Raw genomic sequence first — 18673 nt, forward strand, 5'->3', positions numbered from 1 at the left:
TAAAACTTCCTTCCAATATTTCTAAACCTACATAAAACAAAACCTTGGCTTGGCTATCCACTTACAAGGGGGAAAATCCCTTGGTCTATAGATATATACATACATCATACATACATACTTATACCAAAGGCTTTTTCCCCCTACATGGGGGTAGCCAAAAAGATACATACATACATACATACATACATATATATATATATATATATATACACGATGTAGTAAAGTTAAGTTTGGGAACTTAATTGAGCAATACCTTGGTCATCTGGTTCAGCAGGTTTTCTTGCTGCTGCTTCAACAACCCGATTTGGTCTTCCTTTACTAACGCTGCTGTGGTGACGTGATCCTTCATTTCTTGCTGAAATTCAGACTTGATTGCTGCAAACTCAACATCAATGATTGATCTGAAAATAGTCCTCAAAGCACTTTACATCAATACTAAATATGAAAACATGATATTCAACTAATTATATCTTTATCTTAACAACTTTATTTATGTCTCATCTCTTGACTTTATTAGTCTAATATTACCAAAATGTTAACATGGAAATATATGTAATTAGTGTCACCATCTCAAAACTCCCAACCTGACAATACCAGACAGCTGTTCTTGGGACAGCTGCTCATGGTCTCCCTTGTGGCTGTTTTCAGCTATCGCTGATGCAATCATCAAATGCAGGTCTTTACTCTTGACAACTTTAGCTACAATTTCCTCAAGGGCAAGTCCATCCACTTTATGTTCTGAAGCAGTTACAACTGGTTGTGGATCTTGGACAATAATTTCTATGTTCTCAGACTTGTGGCTACTTTTAACTATGCTTGAGCGACTGCTACCAAAAAAAGGCAGGTATGATATAACCTGAAAATAACAAATCAACAAGTGAAATTAAGTACACTAAATAAAACTACATTGGTATAGTCCTACCAAGTATAAAAGCAATTTGTCCAAACATGACCCAAAGTAAACTTACCATTTTAATGCCCTCAACAGAAGATTTTGTTGTGTTGGCTATGAGAGCTCCTGTTGTGTACATGACTGATGAAGTGCTGCTACCCAAGTAGGAGAAAAGCAAAAGAATGGATTCCTTGAGCCAATACAGAGCAGCCAAAAGAGTGGACAGGAAAGTACTTAAACACCACCAAAGAAAGTCGACTGTCCATGTCCAGCCTTCTCCAATTTGTGTAATAAGCCATAAAAAGCCACTCCAGAAGCTAGCCCATGAAGAGGAAGCAGATTCCTTTGTTAGTGTGTAGGCATTCGTTACCCAAGCCGTTGGAGACGAGTCAGACAACCAGCCAACCAAACTCCAACTTTCATGAGAATCACTTAATTCCTCATGAGAATCTTCCGAAGTTGATGACATAAGAAATCCATATATATCCTTAAACATGGAGATGCCCGCCAGGGATTTGTCAACAAAGAAAAGCCAGAGAGTGTGGCAGAAGTACTTGACAGATAAAAAGCTGTAGGACAAGGCATTTTGTGCAGCATCACTGAAATTGTAGAGGTAGACCAGGAAAGCAGACAGGCAATTGTGCAAAAAGTCTCCTATGCAGTATGCAAGAAAAAGTGCACCATTCCAGATATGCCATATCCCAAACATTAGGTAAGAAGCAATGCCATTGAGAGGAATCAGCAGAGATGACAAGAAAGAAAATTCTTCATCTGTTGAGTCATTGGAATCTTCTGCTTTGCCACTAGACTGCAGCAGCCACCAGTAAGCTGTTAGTGGGAAAGGCTATATATTAGTTAAGTGGTCCTAACAAAGTAATTTGCATACACTTGCTAAACATTTCCTAACATAACTTGTGATGAAATATAAGCAATTTGTGTTGAGTGAATATATGTGTTGTGCATAGCTTTGTGCTCTACAATATCTATAACGAACCATTGACGAGTACCTGCAAATTGGATTTCAAGGAAAACAATCTTCCATCTGATCATTAAAACTTGTCAAACCCTCACCTCCATGGGGATGACATTTGGTCTCTAAATTTAATCCACAATCCCTTTCTAATAACACCCAATTCAGTTTAAAGTTATGAACTCCCCTTCTAATATTGCCAATTGTCTAGACCAGCCCTGTGCAACCTGCGGCCCTCAAAGGCTTTCATTATGGCCCTTTCTCCTAAAAATAGATAAGCTATAGTGCGGCCCTCAGAGAGATAAATTCATATTCTTGTGTACCAATTTCACCATATTTTTTCTATTTCGTTCACTAAGGTACATATTTTAATAATATTAGAACAGAAAACAACATATTACTTGAAAATTTTAATTATTAGATTGAGTGATCCTTGGCTGTCTGTTTATGGGTCCGACACGTATGATTCACGTACTGTTGTATGGTAAGTGTGTTAATCATCCCAGTTAACCAATATTAAGTAATTATTTATGTTTGCACATTATAATAATAAGGTACGGTAGCCTTTCATTTGCTCATTTATAGTAAGGAAAATACATTTGTTTCGGACAATTCTTATGTTTGTGATCCCAATTTAAATAAAATCAGTAACAAACTAATTATCTATCTTTATTAGTATAATCTCACATGATATGTCTTCGATCGTAAGGTTTTGTGGCCCTCCATACCAACAGAGTCGTGACTAGTGGCCCTTTGGGAAAAAAGGTTGCACATCCCTGGTCTAGACTTTTACTGTCTGGAAACCTGCATCCTTACAACGACTGGCACTGGTCCTAAGGCCCTCCTATAGATCTTTGATAAGAAAATATGGACTGTTGTCTGTGTTGTAGGGCAGTGTCATCAGATAATAGTAGTAGTAGGGGATCAATGACTGGTTGTAAGCTCATCTTATATGATGTCAACCATTTGGAGCTGTGCCTAAAAGATGGAGGTGAGAGGGATTGATGGGGTTTGATGATTGGCAGTATGCATGAAGAGGTTTCTCTCTGCCATTCAAATTGTAGGGCCACTGTTAGCTGAAGACCCATCATTGGTCCCATCTACATCTACTTCAACTGTATTTCTTTCACCTTTTCACATAAGGTGAACTTTCATCTACTGATCCCTTCCTTAGCCAATGACGTGGAAACTGTCCCACACTAATACAGCACATGCAACAATCCTAAATTTCTTCCCAGAGACCTATAGGAGGGCTCAAGGTCATGTATCAGCCAATTTGGATTTGCAGGGCTCCAATCAGTGAAACTCGGGGCAACAATTATTAATACCAGCTGAAGAGAAGGACATGGATTAAAGATGATATGAATTACAAAAGAACTCCTCCCCCCAATGATCAATCCTCAGTTGAATAAAAGAATCTGACTGGTTAAAACATGTGTGTGTGTGTATGTTTTTTTTTTTTTGCTCTTTTCTTACAAATGTATGTGTGTTTTAGAATGAGCCTCTTATATACACATGACTATGTACTAATATAACTCTTCTCCCCTTTCTATTATTTTCAACCAAGAGTGACATGAACAGATGACCTTCCTTTTTTTCTAAATCTCCTCTTGCAAAGTATTTCATCATAGAGTAAATATGTACGTGTTTGTGTGTATAGACATGAAAAGCACCCAGATCAGTGGTGTTTATGATAACCATAAATGCACATTTCATGAACATACATCATGTGGATAGTATACCTATGTATGTACTGAGTGAAAGAATTGGTGAACTGTTTTCACCTAATCATGTATTTTAAGACAGTTTCTCTCTTTGTATGTGTGTGCATGTGACATACATGACAAATGCAATATTTCTAAAATACTTTTCTACAATTCAAATAAACTCTTAGCCTGCATAAAATGCTTAAAGGCAACAACACTCCTCAGTGGGTTATTTGAGACAGTTTATGATCCCACAAGGAATGTTGGTTTCTCTCAGATCAAGAGGACTGCCTGGTATTGCCCAGCAACCTAGACAGTCTTTAATCCTTTTAGTAATTTATCTCAAATGTATAAAATTTGCATGAAATGGAATAAAAACTGAATGGCAGATGCTCTATATGGTGTGTGCATGTGTGTAGTACTTTCATCATTTGCTTGTCAGGAAGTGCGAGTTTCTACTTTACGGTGTATACATCTGGTCACAAAAATGAGACAACAGTGATCAAAATGTCTGATTCATCAAGGCCTGATTCTATCTCATAAAGATTCATGAATTATTTATGAATTACTAGCTATATCACTTCTACAGAACATGGAAATCTCCATTTTGTCTGTCACAAAACCTGCTGAAAGTATAAATGGTCACTATAGTGTCACTTGTGTGGTCATTTGTAAATGTATATATATATCCTAAATGCCCTTTCCTCCTTTCAATGGGGTAGCCAAGTCAAATCACTTATCCTCAGCATACACAACTAAAAACAATAAAGCCACCCTTCCCATTATAGCACCTTAAGGATAAAGAGCTGCTGTGATTTGTCACATTTTCTTAGGTTAAAGGCAATGCAGTAGGGCACAGCTCTTCTATAACAAAGCCAGACAGCCAGAGCTGGTTTACACCCACCTCTTCATAACTTACGGTGACCTTATCCACTAAAAGTAATTTACGAAGCAATGAGAACTTCCCTTCATCAATTTCACTCCATCTTTTGCACTCTTCTCTTCTTTGCCCTATATATATTCCATGTGTATCAAAAACCCCATTTCCCCCAACCCATCTATCTATGGGTCAACTTTATGTATGGTATTTGTATGATCCTGCAAGGGTCATGTACCCAACTCCATGTTCACATTGTAATGCATAGTGGCAGAGTTGACCCAAGTACTGCATAAAAGATTGTTACAAAATTTATGTGTGCACTTGAATGTGTGATGTGTAAGTTGATGGTGCACTAAGTATCTCTATGTGAAGATATGAAGACTTGCAAGTTCTTGTACGATGGACATGCAATACACATGCATACGTGTAGAATGATGGAATTATATGCAACTTCTGAATTTGTTGTGCATGTGCCTATCTGGGTACTTTGGTAGAATATGTCTGGTCTGGTTTCAAATGCTCACTCATATGTTACACTGTGTGAGCATCTACCTGATCTGTGCATTTGCAATACTTGTGTAAGCTACAACACACGTACATGCACAATATTTCTGCAAATATTAGGTTCATGTATCTAACCTTCAAGTGCATGAAGCACACTAATATAATTTGAGTTTACTTGAGAGCATATGAGTGGGGACATTATCATTCATTGACATGTATGAAGATGCTACACTTATAGAATGTGCACTACAGCTTCACTGATTATTTTTGTTTCTTGTGTGTACCTGTAGGTACATATGAGCTTTTATATTTCTTCTTATCTAGTTGTAGCTTGTGAGAGGCAATGAAAGGGTTTTGAAGTGAAAGTAATGGGTATATGCTTTGACTTGGCTACCCCTATTATATGGTCATGTATGTGCCTTATAGGAATGGTTGTTCTCATTGTATCCTGTCTCATAACCTTTGTTGTATGTGTATAGTTTTGTAACTAACTGCCATGCTACAAATACAATAGAAGGAACCCAAATTGAGGTCACGTTAACAAGCCAGCTTTACAGTCTAATAATTTTTGGTTCATTGTGCCATGCTTTATTTTTTTCTTTCTTCTAATTTTGGGTTAAAATTACTGATCATGCTACACATTCCAATTGTTAATCAAATAATCTACATGCTAATTGTTAAACTATTTTCAGATACATCTGGACAATCTTGTCTTCACAAGGCTTCCAGAGTTAATGCAAGAAATTTCATTGCATGTAATAAAGAGGAGCACAAGGGTCAGGTTGCACTTTGTAACCAGCCTTGAGCTGCAAGGAAACATGACCTCAAAGGGAACCTTGCATGGCAGCTTTTCTCTTCAACAGCTGCCAATAACCTGCAAAAACAATGCCAGCCCCCTTTTCAGTACCACTTATCTACATATACCATGTAATTAACACATACATTAAAGACAATAAAAATTCTGCCTGGTCACACTCTTAAATAATGATCTAGACACAGCACTGAGATAGGAACTCACTTCAAGTCTGAGAATGTTATAAAGTATGTCTATAAATCACAAGTGTCTCGTTGGCCCTAGGTCACATGCATTAAATTCATTCAATGTCCATTTCATGTTTATGTGTGCAAAAGACTATGTAACCATGTATACAAAGGTCTCTGAGTTGAAGACACAACACACAGCATCTTACTCACACACACGAGAGAAAAACAACCCACCCACATATACAATACCTTACAACACATCCATACAAAAACATACAAGACCTTTAACTACTATGATTTACCATATTCCCCTAGACATCAACCCAATTGAGAAATCACTTCCAAGACATGCAAGAACCACACTGGCACAACTATGTCACCACCTCATACATACATATACCAAGGCTTTTTCCCCCTTTCAAGGGAGGTAGTCAAAAAGAAAAAGGCATAAAATCATTCCCACCCATTCCATCCCTAAATACACTCCACTCCCCTCCACCCTCCCTCTTATCTTAGCTCCTCCTGGATGATGGGTCATCCCACCTTGTCCACTGCCCTGGGTAAGAGGCAGTGTTGCAAGTCACAGCAAGGCTACTTCATTAAATCGGTGATCCGCCCCCCCCTTCTCCGTCCCCTCATGCATAAAGGAGAAGATGGGGAGAAATCCCCTCGGGCTGCGTCAAATTTTGCTCACACATACTACCTCACCCTCCATCCCCCCACCCATTCCACCTCATGCATATACAACCATTCTCCATTCAACCCTGTCTTCTGTCCTCTCCCGTCCTTCTTCAACAGACATTCCCCTCTTTCCCAAAGCCCCCTTAACCCCATCCATCCATCTCATCCTAGGATGTCCCCTCATGTTCACTCCCTCTACATCTGCCTTCCATACCTCTTTTACTAGTCTTTCTTCATTCATTCTTTCCATGTGTCCAAACCATCCTAATATTCTTTCATCAACCCTATCTCCCAACTCCCTTTCCACCTCTGTTCTCCTCCTCGCCTCCTCATTTCTCACTCTATCTAGCCTAGTAACCCCCATCATACTTCTCAGACACCTCATCTGAAACACATTCAAACTCCTCTCTTCCTCTCTTATGTTCCATGTTTCCGCCCCATACAGTGCTGTATGTATATACACCACCTCATATTCAAATATTACTAACACACAACTGGCCTGTCTACAAACTTGAACTGACCTACATGCAACCACCACAAAAAAAATAATGAACACCTCATTCTACATTACCCTACTCTCATTGTATACAGACAACCCAAATCTTTTCTCTAAGTGACTTATGAGTCAAATGGTTGTGACCTGGGGATGGTAGGTCTTTTGCATGACATTGAACAATGGATTAATCTAGAGTAGTCAAGAATGTTATATACACTACTTTCTAAAGATATCGAATAAAACAATATCACACATACACTGGCAGATTTACCATGAATCTCGTTTTTCTTACCTATAATGACATCTAAAATTCCTGAGAGCAATTAAAAAATATATGCAGAAACAAATTTGCTTACATGTCAATGCCAGTAGTAGTAGTATTAGGAGCAAGGGAATCCAAAACCATAGTGGTCTTGCTTTGACCTTTCCTTTATAGTTGTGAAAGCCGTTGCTGGTTGAGGTTGTGACATAGCTGGCAGAGCCTGTGATATAACTCCAGACTGTGTGTGTTGTGGTGGTTATACAAGTGCACGTTCTAGTAAAGTAAGATGATGAGGAAGAAGAATCAGATGCAACTGAGGAAGCTCCATCTACTGAGGAAGCTCCATCTACTGAGGAAGCTCCATCTACTGTGGAAGCTGCCTCAACTGAGGATGCTGCTCCACTTAAAGACGTCGCTTCCGAACTGCAGACATCTGATGAGGCAGATGAGGTATCAACTGTAGATTTAGTAACTGCAGCTGTGGCAGAAGCTGCAGCTTGTATAGTTCCCAAGAGAAGGGTGGAGAATATGTATGTCACAACCCTAGTTACGGTTTTCTTTGTTCTTCTGGTCCATACAACTATGGAACCTGGAAAGCAATAAATAATGATAATTATTCTGATCATTTAACAACACAAATGAATAAAGTAGAAGAGCTGAGAGCAACTTAAAGATATTGGTTCCTATGGCAGATCCCTCTCCCAACCCTCCTAACATACATACACTATTCAAGATTTTAAGAAAAAACTTGATGGTGAAAGATACAAAGATGGGTTACCACAAGCATAGTTCCCTTTCCATATAATACAACTAGGTAAATATACCAAGGGCTTTTTCCCCCTTACAAGGGAGGTGGCCAGTCAAAAGGCATAAATCCACTCCCACACATTCCATCCCCACATCACCACCCCTCCCTTTTATTTTCTTGGCTCCTCCTAACACAAATATTTTAAACTCCCCTCATGTGCTAATATGACTCCTCTTAAACCTTGTCACAATAGTGTATCCCTCACACTAAAAGCACACACTCAACCAAATACAATTCATTGTCCCTCCCATCTTAGCACCTCACAGGGGAAATGTCATTCCTGTTCCCTTTCACACTGCTTGGGTCAGAAGCATTACAGCAGGGCACATTACCTCAATGGCAGGGACCAGTATATATACTAACAACTTTCAACTTCTCCCTTAACCTCTTCAATACAAGTCAAATATCTGTGCACACGTCAGATTGCATGATGTACGATGGTGCATCACAACACTTGCATTACAAAATATAGTTACTGTTGTTAAACTCATTCTCTTTCACCCTGAATAAATATATCATCACAGAAAATGTGATCCTGCCTGTGCACAGAATAGAGTAATCATTCACGTACAATAAAATATAATCTGGAACCAATATCGGCCTCCTTGTATACCCACTCGCACGCCTCATGACAAAGGGGTTAATAGCACCATTACCCAAGCTCCTTTACAACAATTCACAAAAACAAGTTTAAAAATGCTTATGCCAGTGCTCTTCAACATCCCGAACTTCCTATAGTAGAAATTTAAAAATTGTAATGTATACTTTCATATCATCCTAAATAATATACTGTGACACAAATCTGTACCAACCAAAAACTCGAGTGGTAAAATAAGTTTGAGTTTATTCAGGATAAATGGTTAATATAAATCTGAATACTGCATTTGACTTGGCTACCTTCCTAATAAAGGGAAAAACCCTTACACAAATAAACAGATACTTACTTGAATTGGCATCTTCTTCATCTTCATCAAGAGTGACAAGCCCTTTGGATAGGGTGTAACCTTTTGTGAGCTTTGTTGTTTGAGGTGGAGGAGTTCCCCTTTTAAGCGGAGTAGATCCTCTGGCAATAAAAGGCACAGCTCGGTGGGGTAGTGGAGTATCTGTACCATCATCAACATCACTCTCTACGTCCAGGCCATAACTTATAGTTTTTGTTGTGGTTTTGGCTGTAAAATAAAACCAAGTGTTAGAAGATCTTTACAATATGTGAATAAAAATCAATATTGCTTTTATGATGGTGGTGGGGGAAAATAAGAAAGCTGCCACCATATCACCATGTCATACAAGTCAATGGAATGGGGCAGAATAATACAATACAGAATTCCTATTTCTGTATTTTTCTCCTGTGAACAGTCAAGGCATGATCTGACTTGGTTATTCCTCTTACATGGGAGAAAATTCTATATGTAAAAATCAATAGTACTTTTGTGATTTATATTAAAACAATACCATAAATAACACCTCACTAACTTGACTGTGAGAAAGTTCTTGAAAAGGCAGAACCATTTCTATTGGAGTAGGAGTCTATGCTCCGACTTCTGCTGCTCCGTCTCCTGGCAATTCCTTCATATTCTTCTGTATCACTACCATCTGTAATAAACAAAAGTTTTAGAGTGGAGAAGGATAAAATTGTCTTGCATTAGGTATACATACATATACCAATGGCTTTTTCCCCCTTACAAAGGAGGTAGCCAAAGTCAAAGGTATAAATCTACTCCCACCCATTTCATCCCCACCACCCACTCCCTCTTTTCTTGGCTCCTCCTGGATGACAGGTCATCCCTGCATCTTGCCTACTGCCTTGGGTCAGAAACAATGCAGCAAGACACAGCACATCTACAGGAAGGCTGCTTCATTTAATCGGCAAACCCCTTTCTGTATCCCCTCATGCAGAGAAAGAGAAGACAGAGAAATCCCTTTGGGCTGTGTCAAAATATCATTAATACATACCCCCCACCCACTCCCATCCATGCATCACAGCATCATCAATGCATAACCATTCTCCAGTCACCCCTATCTTCTGTCTTCTTCCTTCCTGCCTCAACAGACATTCCCAATGCTGCTTTTATTCCATCTATCCATTTCATCCTTGGTCGCCCCCTCATGTTCACTCCCCACACCTTTGCCTTCCACACCTCTTTTACTAATCTTTCTTCACTCATTCTTTCTATGCGTCCAAACTCTCCCAATACTATTTCATCAACCATATCTCCCAACTCCCTTTCCAGCCCCGCTCTTCTCCTCATTTCTCATGCTATCCAGCCTAGTATCCCCAACCACACCTCTCAAGCATTTAATCTCAAACACACTTAAACTCTTCCTTTTTTATGTTCCATGTTTCTGCCCCATACAGTGCTGTCGGCACAATCACCCCTTCATACAATCTCTTATTATCCATTCCCAAATGTCTATTTCTCATTACACTTACTAATCTACCTCCATCTCCACTCCTCCCTTTCCCACCACATTCATACCCAAGTATCTAGAGTTATCACCGTCCTCCAGTCTCTCTCCCTTAATACTCACTTCCAATTTGCTGCCACACACTCTTGTACATCTCATCACCTAACTTTTACCCACATTTATCTTCAACTCTTTCACACACCTTCCCAAACTCCATCACTAACTTCCTTAAACCCTTCTATGTTCCTGCTACAAGTGCAGTGTTGTCAGCAAACAACAACTGGCTCATCTTCAATTTTTCTCCATCTTCTTTAACCATCTCCAATCCCTGGCCCATTACCCATTTACCTCTCACATCACCCCATCCATGCATAAATTGAATAGCCATGGAGACATGACACATCCCTGGCAAAGTTTCATCTTTAACTCAAACCACTCGCTCTTTCCATTTCTAATTCTAATACAGGCTCTACTACTATGGTAAAAAACTCATGAATGCTCTTAGTTTTCCTATCCCAAATATCTCCAATACCTGCCACAGTGCCTTCCTGTCTACCCTGTCATAAAGCTTTTTCCAAATCCATAAAGACCCCATAATTTACCTCTTCCTAAAGCTTTCTCCCATAACTGCCTTGCCACAAAAATCTGATCCACACATTAGGTATTATAGCTAAATTTATAAAAACTATTACCAGGTCACCAGTTATTATTAGGAAGCCTTGCCTTGAACAAACTTTACTTCATCTTGAGGTGTTGATCGCCAGACCAGGCCCAAGATATTATGCATTCTTATGCACAAGCACCGCTCTGGTGGTGAAGATGGTCAAAAACACCAAGGAAGGTTGACCATATTAGATCAGGTCAGGTCATGGCATGAGGTCAGTGGCTGTGTAAAATGGGTACTGGCAAGTATCAATATTCACTCTCTCAAAGAGATCTCTGTTGCCTTGTTTCTCCCTTTCCCAGGACCAGCTAAGTATCTCATGTGATCCCCAGTCAGACCTTTGTTATTTTAGTGTTGATTTCATTATTGTAAGTTCAGTGATAACCATTGATATTACACTTCATGTTATAATATTCTTTTTCACTGTGCCAATACTAGTCTCACCCTGTTTCGGTTACAAAGGAAATCCCAAATGGGAATACTGTGTAACCCTATTAACATAAATTCCATGACATATGACAAAGAGGTATTGTGGAATATGATGTGGATGTAAAGTACAAATTGAAGTCTGTCGAAAGTAGTTGAAAGCTTTTACATGAGAAGGTAGAGAATGTGGTACTCTGTTTTGCTTGTGTTACTCGAGTGGATGGAAGGGTGGCATCTAGGGCTCTTTCACAGAAATGTGAGGAAAACCAAGAATAACAAGATGGATAGAATAATGTTGACATTACATGGAAAAGGAGTTTCTGTCAAACAAGAATGTGAAAGACAGGAGTGAATAGAGATTGTGAATGCATAAAAGAAAGTCTTCCTGTCTGCTCTGTTTTAATGCCTCTCCACACTATCTCTGCCAAGTGAATGAAGATGGGGGTTGTATATTGTGAAGTGGTCAGGGTAGACCACCTCTGGCTCTTTGGCTCTGCTGTGGGTGTGGTGTGTCTTGTTGTGTCTTTTTACCGAAGTGGTACTGTGGTGGGAGGGGCAATGAATGTGTTCTGATGGGTGTAGGTTGGGTGCAAGGTGGGGTATCTTTTTATTTGGTCATCCCTACTTAAAGGGTTATGTAATTCAGCATTTCCTCCACCTTTTCACATAAAAGAGTATGACTTATGGCAACTGCTTCCCTCCTCTTGCATAAGCTGGTGACATAGACATTGACAGCAGTCCAAATTTTCTTTCTAGAGAAAGCATGGGAGGGTCTCAGTACTGCTGCTAGCCACTGCAAGCTTCAGGATCTCAATCATTGGAACTTTTTTTTTTTTCCTAGTTCAACTTTCTGCTCAGGATCAACATTTCACAAAAATCATTCAACTGACCAATTGTTGCCAAAAGTTTCACTAGTCTAACTTTCAATTCTAAGAACATGGTCACATCCTACCATAATTTTGAAGATTCCTCAACCATAGCCAAGGGCACAAAAATCTTTAATACAATATACAGATATAAAAGGAAACATGGGCACATTATGCCTATATTTTGTTGAACTAACTCACCAGACAAAGCATCCATTGTTCTTGGAACATCTCTTGACCTTAGATTTAAGCGTGACTCCCCTGCATCAAAGGGGATGTACGAGAAGTCACGTGAACTTGATTGGCCTGGATCTAGGCCTCGTAAGGTTCTCCGTGACATATTTGGGGAGTCTATGTGGCGGTCAGGGGTGACACGCTCCCGATAAGTTAACGACTCGCTATAAGTATAGTTGGTCTTTGGCTTCTTCCTGTAAAAGAAAAGAGCAAGATTAGTTTGTGTGATACAGGATGAATTAGAAAAAAGTGGTAGAGTAATATATGGGAAGAATGTACAACTGTGAAGAAAGAAAAGAAAAGAAAGAAAAAGGACAGTGTACAGTTGTTATGTGAATGGTAGGTACATGATGTAGTGGGGACATGTGCAAGACCAAGCATATCATAGTTATTCAGGTTCCAAATTCCTGCTTGCAGTCACCACACATGAGACAGAATTGTTACTTTACACTACCCAACACTCAAGCAATTTTAATACCAATATATGTTTCCTATTGAATAACTTATAGGCCAGTACTCGTGAGAGTAGATGAGGCTAGATTAACTAAATCAAAGCAAATTCACACCTTTTCCTTGGGATAACATGTGACTGGCTGTCATGTCTTCAAACAGGTGATGTGTTAAGACTGTCTAAAATGTGCCTCTATTAGAGATGAAACCTTGTGTCCCAGAACAAAACCTTAATACTGGAAAAAAAATCTAATCACTTCAACACAGTCCTGCCATTCTCCTAATTACATAAACATACGTACACTGCTAGAATCATAGCAAGTCCATCTATCCTCATTTATTTGATCTAGTTATATCATGGACTTCTCTTCCTCAATTTTCCCTTCTTAAAAAGAACAATGACCTCTTGTGAAACACTTTGAAACTAACACTTGTATCTAGTCTGATGTAAGGTAACCTAAGATATGCTATGGGAAAATCCAAATTACTATTCAAAGGGTAGAACCGATCTCGAATAACCTGTTCAGAAGTTCCTGTTATCAGACATACTATGGAGCTGGTGAGGTACGTCACCGGAACAGGGGAAGAAACGGATCGCCCCCTCAGGTTCTCTACCGAATTTGAGTATACTGTCTGTAACTTCTATTTACACAGGTGAAACCACTACAATCGAAAGGGATAAAAGATAAGGACACCAAATATACAAGTATTTTTACCGATTCGTCTCTGCGTTCTCCTGCAATTTATTTTCAGCGACGAGAAATATACAAGACGGCATATATTCAAGTCATCCCCTGCTTGCTTCAATTACCTCGGCATCAGCGTGTCCCCTTCATTAAGACCCACAGCAGTAGCCGCACCTTTCTCAAACCAGTCAGGAGCAAACCTCCTACAAAAAAACAAATGACCACTCGTCGGCATCAGCAGCCCGCTGGAGTGACCTTGAGTGTACCATACTGCATCCACCCACGTGTTGTGGGCTTACGGGCGTTTCAACACAGGACTTTGCCTGGCTTACGCCTGGAGTGTTGCCATCTTGTGATTTATTTCAGAATGAATAGTATTACTGGATTAATACTACACATACATGATTTCATCAAACGGTTGTTTGCTTACGAAAGTGCTACGTTCAAACTCACAAAACTCCTTTACGTGGTTAGACTGCAAAATAAATCCGGGCAACTGCACTCATGACTAATTAGGATCTTACCTAGCCATTACACAGAAGCCAACCACGACCCTATGACCTACAAATTCCCAAGACTTAGCTGGCTGGCTAACAAAAGATGCTGCTTCTCCAGTTTTAGTAGCATTTTAAGAATGAGCGAAAACTAATCTGGACTTCGATACTCGCATGATCAATTTACAAAGTATTAATAATTTCTATGATGTTACGAGATGTGAGGGAGTATTACCACTCCCTAAGATTTGTTCATTTCCTATCAAAACACTAAACATGAACTTGTACATCTCTAATGCATTCTTATGGTATTCTAATGGTAATAATAATATTTTTATTCCCGCCGAGCCGTTGACATTTTTCTAAACATTGAAATACCTACGATGTTTCTGCATCATCAAAATCCCTCGATCAATAGTGGGATTTTGAGGAACATGAAACCAGGAAGATGAACTGGCTAAATTCGCGTGCGCGTGTAATACACACACACACACACACACACACATATATATATATATATATATATATATATGTGTGTGTGTGTGTGTGTGTGTGTGTGTGTGTGTGTGTAACTCGTCTGTTTTATTTACTTTTTTCCGTGACGGGTGGCAGCTTACCTGATATCCCGGGTATCATAGCTTCCCTTCTCGTAGTCTGTATATATTCTTTAACTCGTACCCCCCTGATTCAATTTTGGGCGTATGGTCGTAATTTAGAACATGAACGAGCCTTCAATAACACCCAGACTAGTTTGCACCGTAAATGTTGTGTGTGTGTGTGTGCGTGTGTGTGAAATAACGCTTGCCATAACTTAGAGGGTACCGGCCAATATGGTGAAGCCAATTTCAGTGTCAATCGCTTGTGCACTTTACAGGAATAGTTATGGTATTGACGTTGAAAAAATAGAAAATAAAAATAGAAACGGTTGAAAAGAAGGAGAAGAAGAAGAAGAAGAAGAAGAAGAAGAAGAAGAAGAAGAAAAAAAAGTTAAAAAGGGTACTTGTCTCAAAGATGAACATCGAAGCAATGACTAACGCGTGAATGACCGTTGAAGTATTGCGGAAGTAAATAACTGAAGGCCAGGGCAGGATAGGAAAGATGTGAATATGATTATATTATGAAGTAATAAATATAAATGTATACGGCTTTGACTTCCTTTCCTGGAAAGAAAGAAAGAAAGAAAGAAAGAAAGGAAGAAGAAGAAGAAAAAGAAGAAGAAGAAAAAGAAGAAGAAGCCTCTCATCAGGAGCAATTCGTGATACTGTCAACATCGGTGTTCACGAATAGGGTTAACATTTCTTCATCAATTTAACACGCTTTTCAAAAAGAGATTACAATTTAACCGCCGTTAACCAGTACCTCTATCCATGCCATGACACAAAAATTCACCGTACGCAGTGCATCTGACCAAAGGAAAACACCCTGTACATTTAAACACAGGGGGGAATTACCGTTATCCTCTACTGATTAAATTTTTCTATTTCTTAAGCACACTAAAAATGTCTATTGATCATACACTACACATAATATAATCATCACCATCACATATTTTCAAGGTAAACAAGTTGTGTATGGATGATGCTGTGACTTACGGAAGGAAGTGGGTACGGGGAATATGTGTGAATATTTTGACGCAGCCCGAAGGGATTCCCCCTCGTCTTCTCTTTTTCTGCAAATGGGGACACGGGGGGGGGGGTCGCCGATTAAATGAAGCAGCCTTGCTGTGGATGTGCTGTGTCTTGCTGTATTGCTTCTGATCCAGAGCAGTGGGCGAGATGTTGGGATGACCTATCATCCAGGGGAGAGGGGGAGAGAGAGAGAGAGAGAGAGAGAAAGTGGGAGACGGAGGGGGTGGTGAATGGGAGTGTATGTGGGAGATGAAATGGGTGGTAGTGGATTTATGCCCTCGACTCTGGGTACCTCCCTTGTAAGGGGGAAAGCCCTTGGTATGTATGTACCTTTAACAAGATTATGGATGCAAGTCTGGAGGGCAGCGTCGGAGGGTCAATACAATCGAAGACCCGGTTGCCAACCCCCCCGGGAAACCCGTTAACGCAACTTGGTACATCTCACGTTCGCTCAAGCAGCACCTTCTTCAGGGTAATTCGACGAAGTAGATAAATTTATAGGAACTCAGCCACAACCTGCATAATTAATTCCGGGTATTGAACACAAGCGGATTCATTAGCAACACATTACCAGTCTCTAAACGAACACCATACACCGGAAGACCACCCAGTCGGAGTAATTAACGAACCTTGTTCTTTGAGCCTGGCAAATGGACCGTGACATTGCAGACATCATGCATCCCTGGTCATCACCAACCCTTTAACATTCGTGCGAACAAACACACGGACGAATACACGTAGACACAAACATACATGTGCACACATTCAATATATATCGAAAGTCACCATAAAATGGGGGCAAATAATACGCGAAAATGATTTCTAAGAGTGAACCTGAGACACTGAGAAGATTCTTTCCCTTTGGGTTGAAACGATTCGGACGCGGCGGAAACTTCACAGTAAACGGGATTAAAAAAATAATTTCTTATACATGGAGAAGCCCCGCGCTGTTTCTATGGGATACCAAGGACCAATACGTGATGAATGCCCTTTGGCATCTCAAACTAGCAACACTATTGACCATCTTCCATATGAAGTCGTGTGTTTTTAAGTCAACATTGCCGCACGTCCCTTGGCCATCCTCAACCGCCCAGCGAAACCGAATGCAGCCTCGCTCTATGCACGCGCATTCTTTCCTCGCTAGATCATTCGAGTACGTCAGTTAAAGTGAAGTTAAACGGGCGTTACCATCGCTGGTGACGCGAACTTCTTGAAAAGGTTATCTGTCAACATTCAGGCTTGCAAAACAAGGTGTGGCGCCTATAAGCAGGAGGTTGACCCGCGTTGACTATGCACACGTACGTACACGTAGTGTGAAGGGTGTAGGTAGACCACAACTTGCGTAACCTCTTCCCCAACGTGGGTTTGTTGTATGGATTGTAATTTACCAGCGCTTCTATCCATCTAGACAATCTCGCGACGTCCCAACCGAGGAGTGCTACGGAGATGAATGCATCCATGATAAAGTTGTTTTAGTGTTGGCGTCTTCATACTCATGGGATGAAAAAAAACTTGCCATGCTCAGTATTGTTATTCCATTTCCTTGTTTGTGTGGATAATTCTTTCCCAATACAGGGTCACAGGGAGCCGCGCGCGGATCTTTCAAACTTCTTACAAAATAATTATTCCATCAACACGAAGACGCCATATACTGTAAATTTGGAGAAAAAAAAAAAAAAAAAAAAAAAAAAAAAATCCAGGTGAATTGAACAATTTAAACGTAGTTATTTTAAAGTAGGGTACATTCTTATTCTCACATTTTTTAAGTCCTGCAGATTTAGGCTTACTAGATCTTTTATTGCGGTTCAGACTGCACAGAAATTAAAAACCAATCCGCCATAATGCCCTTGAAAAGGACCCGAATGGCAATCATAGTTTCCGAGTAAAAACAATTTCAACGGGACAAGATCATCTTTCTTACTTAAATCATCAGGCGAAAGCATTGGGTCATAAATGAATCTAAAGAATCCAAACATGGGTTTATTCGATGAATGTGTCAAGATTACTACAAAAGATGATTTTAAAGCAAAGGATCACCCACCTAATCTAATTAACCCATTCATGCCAGCCGCTTGTTGTGTAGATACGAAAATCCCGGATATGGTAATGTACTTTATAAAACACTATACATATGTATAGTTTTTTCCTCTGTAGTCATGAGAGACACTGAAATGCTTTCATATTCTTCATGCTAGCCCGTGCTATAAACAATTAGATACTAGATCTTTTTTTTTTTTTTAGATGTCAAAGTATGTCCTTTTTTCATCATGTCATTAAAGGGTTAAAATCGCCTTCGTTAGAGTTAACCTATGGGTAAGTTATTTCCACGGCACAAATCCCTATAATTTCCGGGAACAATCCTTCAACTTAAATCTTCTTGTGCTCAAACAAAAATGTTACAGTAATGAAAGGTGTCGACAATTATACCTCAGCTGTATGAACGTCATAGATAGGACAGAACATACACGAATACTGCAACACTAAAGGGGTTCCTATGTTTGAGTATTAATCAGTGCAAGATTACTGTAAAAAAAATAATAAACAAGTAAATAAATAAATAAATAAATAAAATAAAATGCAATCAAAAGTAGGTGGGATGGGGGAAGAGGGGGGGGTCACAACACGCACTTCCGCGG

The 18673-nt window shown here is 39.6% G+C and overlaps 1 protein-coding gene across 10 annotated transcripts in view; it reads right to left on the bottom strand.

Annotated features, from left to right (window-relative positions):
• LOC143029613 (uncharacterized) overlaps positions 1–18673 on the bottom strand; it is a 163145-nt gene that overhangs the window by 17072 nt on the left and 127400 nt on the right. For 9 of the 10 annotated variants that reach the window (XM_076192351.1, XM_076192352.1, XM_076192350.1 and 6 more), the window contains 7 exons: positions 12747–12973; positions 9657–9776; positions 9128–9352; positions 7470–7964; positions 969–1720; positions 585–856; positions 254–401 (listed from right to left, as the gene is read on the bottom strand). In XM_076192351.1, the coding sequence (XP_076048466.1) occupies positions 254–401; positions 585–856; positions 969–1720; positions 7470–7964; positions 9128–9352; positions 9657–9776; positions 12747–12973 (2239 nt within the window). Of the gene's footprint in view, positions 1–253; positions 402–584; positions 857–968; positions 1721–7469; positions 7965–9127; positions 9353–9656; positions 9777–12746; positions 12974–13945; positions 14023–18673 lie in introns of those variants that run through there. The other variant, XM_076192356.1, reaches the window with a different exon arrangement.

Source organism: Oratosquilla oratoria, chromosome 11, assembly GCF_046742065.1.
Source record: "Oratosquilla oratoria isolate Oo_2021 chromosome 11, ASM4674206v1, whole genome shotgun sequence".
Taxonomy (NCBI): Eukaryota; Metazoa; Arthropoda; class Malacostraca; order Stomatopoda; family Squillidae; genus Oratosquilla; species Oratosquilla oratoria.